The sequence below is a fragment of the Orycteropus afer genome, unplaced genomic scaffold (assembly GCF_000298275.1).
Source record: "Orycteropus afer afer isolate SDZICR_OR568_19922 unplaced genomic scaffold, OryAfe1.0 scaffold00509, whole genome shotgun sequence".
Taxonomy (NCBI): Eukaryota; Metazoa; Chordata; class Mammalia; order Tubulidentata; family Orycteropodidae; genus Orycteropus; species Orycteropus afer.
In genome coordinates, this window is record NW_006922096.1 from 1,152,012 (window position 1) to 1,163,312 (window position 11,301).

The 11,301-nt window shown below is 36.4% G+C and overlaps 1 protein-coding gene across 1 annotated transcript in view; it reads left to right on the forward strand.

The window, feature by feature from the left end:
- The window catches only part of DTHD1 (death domain containing 1), a 146,376-nt gene that overhangs the window by 1,922 nt on the left and 133,153 nt on the right, over positions 1-11,301 (forward strand). Inside the window, exons 2-4 of the mRNA XM_007955551.2 lie at positions 1,630-2,239; positions 5,907-6,237; positions 9,838-10,017. Coding sequence (XP_007953742.2) covers positions 1,630-2,239; positions 5,907-6,237; positions 9,838-10,017 — 1,121 coding nt within the window. The remainder of the gene's footprint in view (positions 1-1,629; positions 2,240-5,906; positions 6,238-9,837; positions 10,018-11,301) is intronic.

Consider the following 11,301-nt stretch of genomic DNA (forward strand, 5'->3'; position numbering starts at 1 on the left):
TCTTAGCCACTATGCTACCAGCTACCAGAATAGGAGTTCAAAAATAAAGATAGGGGTTCTGTTATAAGACAAAACCAAAACAAAATAAAAACAAGTTGTCAGAACTAAAGCTTAAAGACAAGTCCAGACTAGAGAAAAGATGATTTGGCAATGAGTCTAAAAACACTAAGCTATGGAGCCTTAAATCACATATTCCTTAGTTCAGATTGAATTTTAAGGCCTGGAGAGGTGCTCAGCCAACAAGTGGTCATCAGATGGAATCAGCGATATGGAGAGGTGAGATGAACAAATAAGATAATGGAACTGGGAGTGAGAGATTATATTAGACAGAGAGAGAGTTTACACCAGAGTTCAGAGGCTTGACTTGATTTAGGAGCCTTTGAATGGCCACTGCAAGTTCTGATCAGAGAACTGGCATGATCAGAGCTGCTTTTGAAGGCTAATTTGAAAATTGTTAATGTGATAAGCTCAGCAGGAGGCATAGTGTAAACCAAAATTCAATTTTCATAGCAGCTAAGAAACCACTCAGTATAATATAGTCTAGAAATAATGTTGTTGTTATGTGCTGTCAACTCAGACCCAACTCATAGCGACCCCTCCTTGGGTTTCCAAGGCAGTATCCCTATGGAGTAGATTGCCCCAGCTTCCTTCTGAGGAGTGGCTGGTGGGTTTGAACCACCAGCTTTCTGGTTAGCAGTCAAGTGCCTTAGGCACTATGCTACCAGAGCTCCCAGAAATTATGTAGCTGTGGTATTTCTCCTAGTTAAGCCTCACCTGGAGTGTTTAGCTAAGTTTTAGGTCCAATATTTTAATTGAATCTTTGATAAAACATACCACAGACAAAGGAGAAAAAAAAAAAAAAAAAACATAGCAAATGAGAAATGATTGAGGGGGTTATTGACTTCAATTGAAAAGTCTTATGGAGAGTCATACCTGTTGCCATTGAGTCAATTCCAACTCATAGCAACCCTGCAAGACAGAGTAGAACTGCACCTTGGGGTTTCCAAGGCTGTAATCTACAATATCAGACTGCCACATCTTTCTCCTGTAGAGTGGCTGGTAGGTTCTAACTGCTGGCCTTTTGTTTAGCAGCGGAGCATTTAACCACCAGGGCTTCAATATTCCTTAAATATTCAAAGCACTTTTATGAGCAAGAGGAATTAGATTTACCTTATGCTACTATCCTAAAGGAAGTCCCTGGGTTGCACAAAAGGTTAAGTGCTTGACTATTAGCCAAATGGTTGATGGTTCAAACTCACCCAGAAATGCATCAGAAGACAGCCCTGACCTTTGCTTCTGAAAAGTCACAGCCTTCAAAACCCTATGGAACAGCTCTATTCTACCTATATGAGGTCACCACGAGTTGGAATCAATTCCACAGCAACTAGTAACAACTATCTTAAAAACTAGTTTTTTCCCCATTGCTACAAGTGTTATATTCCTAGAACCATCACTAATGAGTGACAGTTGTACAAATGACTTCTTTAAGAAGAAAACTGGCTTAAATGCTCGGTAAACATCTTTTTTGATTTTTAAGGTTATCTTTCTACACCTCATTACATGTCAGTACAGAAATATAATTGGTTTTGGTTTTATATTTATTCTTTTTTTGTGTGTATATGTGTGTAGAAATCATTACTTTCATAGACTGTCTCATGAAGATAAATGAATATTTGGGGAGCACGGCTACATTTTTAAAGAAAGCAGAAAAGGAGATGTGTAATTTATGTGGCATGCATGATGAATGTACTCCACTACAGACAAAGTCCATCATTCAAGATATCAAAGCAACTGACACTACTGCAAGAGGGGAGCTAAATGTCAGTGAAGCAGCTACAGTTTTCCCCACAAATGGGGAGGAGAGTCATTACATGAGCCGGGGCCAGTTAAAAAACAATAAAACGCAGATGAGTTCAGAATTAATGGAAAAAGAAAACATATCACTGTATGGAAATGTAACAGGACAAGAAGAGTCACAGAACAAAATGTTACTAGATAAAGCAGAAAATAAAGATGATAAACAAATGGATCACATGACTGCTGAGACCATAAATGGCAACAAAGAAGAGATTCATGACAAAACCCAGACATCTGAAAAAGAAATTCAAGAGATCTCAGAAAGCCGAAGAGAAATTACCACACCCTTGAAAGCACATGATAGCTTCAACAAATATGAGAACAGTCTTTTTCCCAATGATTCAGAGAGTGCAAACAAAAAGGAAAACACAATGGAAAAGGAGTAAGTAAATGCAATGAGAGAGGTGCTTATATATGCATATTTACACATGTGTTTTTGTAGTTAGTACACGTAGCATTTATACTTGGGTAAAATTTTATACTTCCCTTCCGTATCTATAAAAATTATGGTAAATCAATAATTCAGTTTAAACTACTCCATAAAAATATATATGGCTGCTATTATTAATATTGCTTGCCTCATAGTTTTAGGAAGCAAAGAAATGTTTATTTAATGTGGGATGTAATTAACTCAATAAGAGAGTGGTTATCATATATCATTATCCTGAACATAGAAACTTTTCTAAATCACTCTTCTATCAATTATAATTAGATAAAACTAAGAGGCTGCAGAGTGAAATTAGGAGAGAATTTTCTATACGCAGATTTATTTTATTTGTATTCCCAAGCAAACCGTCATGAACTCTTAACCTGTGTCTGTAGAACTCCAGGGGCTCATGGATAAGTTTTATGAGGCTCTTAAAATTGAATATATATGTTCATGCCTATTTGATCTCCCTAGAGTTGATTCAGAACTTTCTTCAATTCTCAAAGTCCATGACTTCAAAAATGTGAGAAAGACTTATTTATTTTATGTGCCTCCCCATACAAGCATGTAATAATCCCTATTTATTTAAATAAAATAAAACATTTGCAAATCATATTTTTCTAGGCAAAATAATACCCTTAGAAGGTAATGAGGAATAGTGAAAAAAAAAATAATAATAATAATAATGTCTTTGGAAGCCAGGCAGACTTAAATTTAATTTCCTTTTTTAGTACATACCAATTCTGTGGCCCTGGGCAACTTGATTCCTTTCTTAGCCTCATTGCTTTTGTAGATATAATATGTATATCCTAGGATTAATTGATAAATAAGAAATCATGTAAAAGGCTGCGCACCATGCCACTTTGCAGATGTTCTCACTCAGCTAAATGTTGATATGTTAGTTTATTTCATCATCAACAGCCCTCATTTTCCCCAACTCCCACTCACTACCATCAGTCACTCTCCCTTTCTCTGACTTAATATGTGATGCTCTTTCAGATGTAGAATACTATTTCCAGAACAATACCTCTAACTGAGTCTGTGATCAAAGACAAGTATTTTTGCCTACCTTGCCCTTGGTGATTCCATCTATAAAACGAAAGGGTTAGGCTAGCTGGAATGTTCCTACAGGTCTGAAAATCCAAAGAATTCTATGGATGTCATAGGAATACATTCAACACATGAAAGGCCTTCTGGTCTGAGAAAAGTATAGCCCTTGCAAAACAACAACTAAAGTAGACAATATATGGTTACCCATTTCATTTGAGAAAAACAATAATACTTCGTTTCCTCACATTCAGAAATGACTCAAAGCATCAGCTAATGAGTCATTGCCGAAACAACTCCTTTCTAACACCTCCTTTAGGTGTTCCCTGGTTACTGATTTCCTCTTCGAGGCATTCAAACCAATTGTGCTTGGCTTGCAATTGTGCTTGGCTTAAAGAAGATGACTACTTATTGCACTCCTTCAGGCTAGGAAGCCATCAAACCACATAAAAGATGTGTGTCATAAACAAAACCTTGCTCAGAATTTGTTGTGATTCCTCCCTGGGTAGCTTTCTGAAACAAGCCTATCACTCTTACTGTAGTGTATACATACTCAAACGGGAAACAAGACTAGAATAAACCAATGCGATTATTTTTGGGGGCTGGACTAGATCTATTTGATCTGGGCCAGGGAGAATGGAACCATTTACAGGTCTCCTCGCCCTACTTCATCTGTCAGTTGGGAAACACGCCTTTTGGAAGAAGAGGGACTTGCGATGGTTTCTAGGGCACAGGTGTTTTGTAACCACAGAAGAGTCATCTTTGAAAATATGTAAGGTTTGGGCACGGCATCCTTTCTTTTAAACAATATTTGTCACTATCCCCATCATCAGAGAATACTCAATCAGAGCAATAAGCTGGGTATGTTCTATTCCCTCTAATGTTCTGAGTTCAGAATTGTAAATATAAATGGGTGGTCTTTTCTGCATTTTCAACATATATTTGAGGTTTTTAAGACATGTGCTCTATAACATTCGATTTACTAATGATTGAAAATCAGCTAAAAACTTATTATTCTAAAACTGGTTATTAGTGCTATGCCTTATGTTTCTCATCAATATTGTCTATATTTCAATCATTTCAGTTGTAAGGAATGAGAAGTAACAAGAGGAAAAACTCAAGATGATAATTTCTATGTTGAGACCTAACATTTATTTTGCACCACTCTTATGCAAAGCCATTATTATGAGAGATTTAAATGTTTTATCTCATTTAGTCATCACACTATTATGAATGAGTTATTGGTTTCAATTTGTGATGTATAAAGAAATCAGTGATCTACAATGTTTAAGAAAGTGTAATATATTTGAGAATTTGAAGTTTGGCTCTAAATATAGATGGATTCAATTATTGGTTCTACAACTTACCATCTGTGTGTTTCTTAGTTAAATTTCCTACTGTCAGTTTCCTTATCTGTAAACTGGTGATGATAGTACCTGCCTGACACTGTATGTGTGAGAATTAAATGAAATAATGTCTAGCGTAAAACCTGGGCCATAGCAAGTGCTAAAATATTAGTTATTTGAATAATAATCATTAATGTCTAAAGTCAAACAAAGAGTAAGTGACTGCTTTCAAATTCAAATTCAAATCTAAAAGACTCTAAAGAAACCAAACCCACTACCATCAAGTGGATTCTTATTCCTAGCTACCCCAATTGGGTTTCCAAGGGAGTAAATCTTTACAGAAGTAGATTGTTCCATCTTCCTTCCTTAGAGTGACTGGAGGGTTTGAACAGACAAACTTCTGGTTAGCAGTCAAATGGATTAGGCACTGTATTGCCAGAGCTCTTTATTTATTTGTTTATTTGCTTGTTTTTTGGGCAAAGGTGATGGTAAAGTCAAGAAGAAAACTAATGGTCAAAATAAAGCTTTTGAACACATCTTTTGAGGATTATAAGTATTCTGTTTCTAGTTACTATGATTAATCTTAAATTGGCCAAAAAAAAAATTAAAACTAAACTCACTGCCAGTGAGTTGGATCCAACTCACAGCAACCCCTCCTTGGGTTTCTGAGGCAGTATCACTATGGAAGTAGATTGCCCAATCTTCTTTCCAAGGAGTGGCTGGTGGGTTTGTACCACCAGCCTTCTGGTTAGCAGTCAAATGCCTTAGGCACTACGCTACCAGAGCTCCTATTCAGGTATTGGCACTTGGTTTATCAAGAATCCTCAGTAATTTGCAGATTCATGTTGTAGAGTGACCAAAACAGGAATGAATACAACACTTAAATAATAATAGCAATAACAATAGTAATAACACAAATAATGGTTAACATATATAACACCTACTATGTGCCATGTACTACTTTCTAAATAGTTAACATATTCATTTAATTCACTTGGCTTTCCTATGAGACAGGTATTGTTTTACCATCATTTTACAGCTGAGGAAACCATGACACTGAGAGGTTCAATATCTTGCCCAAAGTCACAGAGTCCATAAGTGGAAGTATGTTGGGACAACTGAGATCCCCACTAAGGCAACGTGGATCTGGAGTTTGTGCTCTTTACTATTTAATGATATGGTACTTAAGTCAAGTAATTGAAAAAATGTATCCCTTTAACCCCCTGCAGGTTTTTTGATGTACTGAGTGGTGAAACTGAACCCCAAGTGTCTTGCTATATTACAGCACCATCATATGTTCTACAACACCTAGAATGCCGAATAATTAATAGCATGAGTTCTTTAATAGTGAGTGATAACGAAGAGTTGGTCAGCAATGTCATCACTATTGAGTTCTCAGATCGGGAACAGAGAATTCCATTTCCAATATGCATTGCAATTCCATTTACTGCACGTTACAGGGGAAACTACAGAGATATCATGGTGAAATTGTCTGACTTAAGCCTTCAATCAAGTTACCTGACCCCAAATTCACTAGAAGGACCAAGAGGAAGTTATAAGGTTAGTACATCCTTGATTATGTCAACATTTGCTGTTTGGCTCCTCTTCTAAATACTACCCAGACTACTAGATTGTAGCATAGATAGCTTGTTGGTAGCAAACAGAGGGAGGATAGATGTATGCCAGGGCATTCATGCTTTTTTCATTTGTTTGTTTTTTTATCATCCATAAATATTAAAGGACAGAAATTTTGACCAAAGTTTGAAATGAGTAACTTAGGCCTAGGACCCAGCACACATTTTTCAACCTGGGAAACAAAACAAATTTTATGGCCCAATTAGTTCAATGCTTTAGACTAACATTTCAAATGTGATGGCTGCCTGGTCTAAATTTAAAAATATTAGAATCCCCAGAAAATAGCTTTATTTTTCTTCATTCATGGGTTGAGGAAATATGTAAAAACAACAAAAAAATTAAGTGTGTGTGAGTGTGTGTGTATGTACATGTATGGCTGAGAGATATTTAAATCTGCAAATGGTATTTAGTCCATACATTGTGAATAGCATATGTAGTAGTTACAGGATGTGGGTTGTGAAGATACATTGGCTGGATCAAAATTTGGTTCCCATACTTTTTTGCTATGTGAGCTTAGACAAGTCATGTAACCTTGATGTGACTCAATGTCTTCATGTGAAAAATGAACAAAGTAATAGTGTCTATCTGATAAGTTTGTAGGAATAAAGTGAGATAAGACACTTAAAAATATAAAAGGAAACTTTTAAGTAAGTAATCTTTTTTTTTTTTTTTTTAATAAATGATCATTTTAATGGTTGGCTTTATTGCAATAACATTGAGCCCTCCCAAAGGTTGGGAATTCTTAGGTTTTGAAATGAGAATATACAAAATTATTGAGCTTAGCATAGAGTTGATGGGAATTAATATTTAATATACTTTGTAGGCATTGTCAGATTACCAATAAGCAAAGTAAGCATGGACTTACTTTTGCTTACTTACTAACCTGTAGTGAACAATTGTTCATTTTTTCACCACATGAAAGATTCTTCCTCTGGTGTCTGTCTCTCTCTCAACCCCACAGCACCTTCTTATAGAATCAAAGCCTCTTGTCAAATTTATAATCCCTAACAGGGACTGAGGACCCAGTAAGCAAGATAAGTGCAGATTTACTTGTACTTACTTAGTATTCTAGTAGTGAACAATTTCATGTTTTTCATACATCTTTTTCACCCATGTGAAATTGTTGGAGATTAGTAACAATTTATCTTGCTTATTGAATACTTCACCCCTGTCTATAGGCCATTGAATGTTTTATTGTGGTGATATAGATGTCACAAAATATTTGTCATTAAACTATTTGTATGTGTACAATACAGTGACATTAATTTTACTCACCATGTTATGCAACCATCACCACTGTTCATTTCCAAATTTTGTCACACTTAATAAACTTAATTTAGACTCAGATTGTCATTTTCAGATTCATATAATGTGTCATTATTTGAGAAGAGCAAGGAATAAATGCAAATATTTCAATGGATGCAAAAAGCTATATAATACATCTCTTTGTTTTCTGAATTTTATCTTTTCCAAGTTATAAAAAAGCTTGTATAGTTGAATATGAATGATAAGCGTGTTCTAATTACTTAGTCCCAACTATTATATTTTATATTAATTCTAGGTAGCCTGTAATAGTCTGGTCCATGAGTGTGGCTTTTTAATCTTGGCTGTTGTTGTTGTTATGTGCCATCAGGTCGGCCCCGACTCATAGCGACTCCTCCTTGGGTTTCTGAGGCGGTATCACTACGGAAGTAGACTGCCCAACCTTCCTTCTATGGATTAGCTGGTGGGTTTGAACCGCCAGCCTTCTGGTTAGCAGTCAAGTGCCTTAGGCACTATGCTACCAGAGCTCCTTGGCTAGTCCTTCTGATTGTCAGCATAAAAGCAAAAACTGTTCATAGCACATCTGCCTTTTGTAAAATGGATACTCAAATGTTTAGTAAATACATAAATGGATAACCAAAGCAAAGGGAAAATAAGGGAACCACTGTCTACAGTAAAAAGTAAAGGCTTTTATTTTTCTCTTTACTTTGGTAATCTAATGGTAGTTAGCCCTATTTTAAGATATTCTGAAGTCTGAATTCCTTCCCCAAATTTTTATATAGGTCATCTCACATTTAAGAATTCTCATTCTGGAGTCAGAAAAGTCATCATCAGAGTTCTATTTTTCTCCCCTGCGGAAAAACCCTTCTGGGCTCCCCAGCACTTGCTAAATGGGGTCTAAATGCTTTAGCTTTTAGCCCTTCCCAGATGACCTTCCTTTCTTGCCTCTCACCATTTCCCTGCAGCCAAATCAGAATATCATCATGCCCTGAATTTTCCCAATAGACTGATGCAGTGATGTTGTGAAATCTCTCCCTTCGTCAGCTTTCAGTTGAGAGATTCTCTTCCATGTGATTGTCCCTGAAATATTTGTGTGTGTACATGATTATCCACTCATGCTGGGGTGGAGCCAGGCTGGTGTTTGGGGAAGCATGAATAGATCAAATTACTTCTAAATCTTCCTCCTCATTTTAAGCTTTGGTGATTATATATGTAGATCATTTTGTTTTCATTTATGTACTCAGCTCTCTTTTGTGTGATAAAGAAGCTTGAATACATGCCTGCATATATGCATTACAAATTTAAATGTCATGATATAAAAAGAAATGCAAATATGTCTCTCTGCAGTAATCGCTCCCACTCCATAGAGGATAGAAATAGAGAAATTGGCTTTTCTTCAGTATGTACCCAAAGAGATTGTAGATTTTCAGAAGGAAAATTTTGCTGACAGTATTGGAGCTATGGCATTTGAGTATATTACCCAAACGACAAAATTTCAGTACTTGAAATTCCCTGAAGCAGTGTTATCTATTATCCTGGATCAAGAAATTTAAAGTCCATTCTCTCTAAAGGAGGTTAAGAGTCAAGAAGCAATTCATATTTGTGAAAACACGGAACATAATTATCCAGTATACAAATAAATTTTGGAATTCAATGTAAATCTAGAAATACACTTATTTTCCTCTCTTCTATTATATAGGACAAATTTGAGAAACACCTAACTATCTAATTCTACCTTAACCTTAGGGGTAGTGGTGGTTCAGTAGTAGAATTCTTACCTTCTACGTGAAAGACCCAGGTTCAGATTTCCAGCCAATTCACCAATTCACCTCAAACATACCAACCACTCCTATGTCCGTGGAGGCTGGTCAGATGCTGTGATGTTGAACTGGTTTCAGTGGAGTTTACAGACTAAAACAGACTAGAGAGCAAAAGCTGGAGATCCACTTCTGAAAAACACTGAAAACCCTGTGAGTCACAGTAGTTTGATCCACAGCTGATCATGGGGATGGCATAGCACCAGGCAGCATTTTGTTGTGTTGTGCATGAGGTCACTGTGAGTCAGCATCGACTAGACAGCAGAGAGAAACACCACCTTAATCTCATGGAAGGACTGTCCATTCTACGTTAATGGAATCATTTCAAATGGTGGGAGAATACAGGGACAGCAAATACATACTTTTCTACCGTCCACAGAGTATGTAAAACATGTACTGCCCAAAACAGTACTGTAGCTTGTTTAATGCTCTTTAATCCATGCAGGGAACCTGTGCTGAGGTGAAAGTTTACAAGTTGGGCATCTTTTCTGTTGTGTCTTGTTTAAAGAGAGAATCTTTCACAATTACAAAGAAAGGCCTTACTCTTAAGCCAAGCATGGATTCCCGGATATCCTTAAATTATCCTCCAGGAGTATGCAGCACACCAGTGCTTGTACAATTAAAGGTAAATGTTAAAAGTTGGTGAGTTCACAATATAGATATTATGGATCATGAAGCATGGTCCTAATGGATAAAACGGATACAAATATTTAATATAGTAACAAATGTATTCTTGTCTTAACTTGCAATGATCTAGAATATAGTGATAAAGTGGTAAGTTTGAGTATATAGATTCTCATTGTCCAAAATAAATACCTACTTTATTTAAAGCTTTATTTATTTTATTCCTAGCTTTTTAATGTGTTGTTTAGTGTATGGTATTTATTTACTTCTCGAAAGGAAGGTTGGGCAATCCTACTTCCGTAGTGATACTGCCTCGGAAACCTAAGGAGGGGTCGCTATGAGTCGGGGCCGATTCGACGGCACATAACAACAACAACAACAACAACAACAAATTTATTTACAAAAACATATGTTGTGTGTCTATAATAGAGGAGCTCTAATGGCATAGTGCTTAAGGCATTTGACTGCTAACCAGAAGGTTGGCAGGTCAAACCCATGAGCCACTCCTTGGAAGGAAGGTTGAGCAATCTACTTCCATAGTGATACTGCCTCAGAAACCCAACGAGGGGTCACTATGAGTCAGATCCTACTCGACAGCAGTAAGTGGAGTTTTATCTGTAATAGAGGAGATAACAGACATTGGAGCATTCATATAATACAAGATTTCTACCTGACAGAGTGGCAAGAAAGAGGCTAATCAATTAAAATATTTATGGTGATGAATATGTGGCTATATTTGATTATGAAACATTAGCTCTTCTTTTGGAATAAGGATTTAATATATATAAACCTTACTCGCAAAGTGTATAAAGATATGTCAATATCAATTTTAAAAATTTACTTCCTTAAATAATCTTTTTTGTCTTTCTGTCCTCAATGTTTCCCCCATGCACTCCTCTTTATTTTCCTCATTATGGTAACAGAATTGGAGCTCTATTGGCACAGTGAATAGAGAATTCCACTGCTAACTAAAAGGTTGGTAGCTCTAACCCACCAGTGGCTCTGTGTGAGAAAGATGAGGAAATCTGCTTCTGTAAAGATTTACAGCCTTGGAAGTTGTCTGGGGAAGTTCTACTCTTTCTAAAGGGTCACTATGAGTTGGAATCAACTCCATGGCAGTGGGTTTTGTTTTGTTTCTTGATTACTCTAATTGGTAAGCAAAAAAGTAAGTACTTGAACAATTTCTCTTAGAAAGATCAGCACGAGGCTGGTCCCCATGAGGCGGAGGTCAAAGATGTCCCAAATGTCCAAACTACCATGCCACTCCATCATCTCAGACATTAAC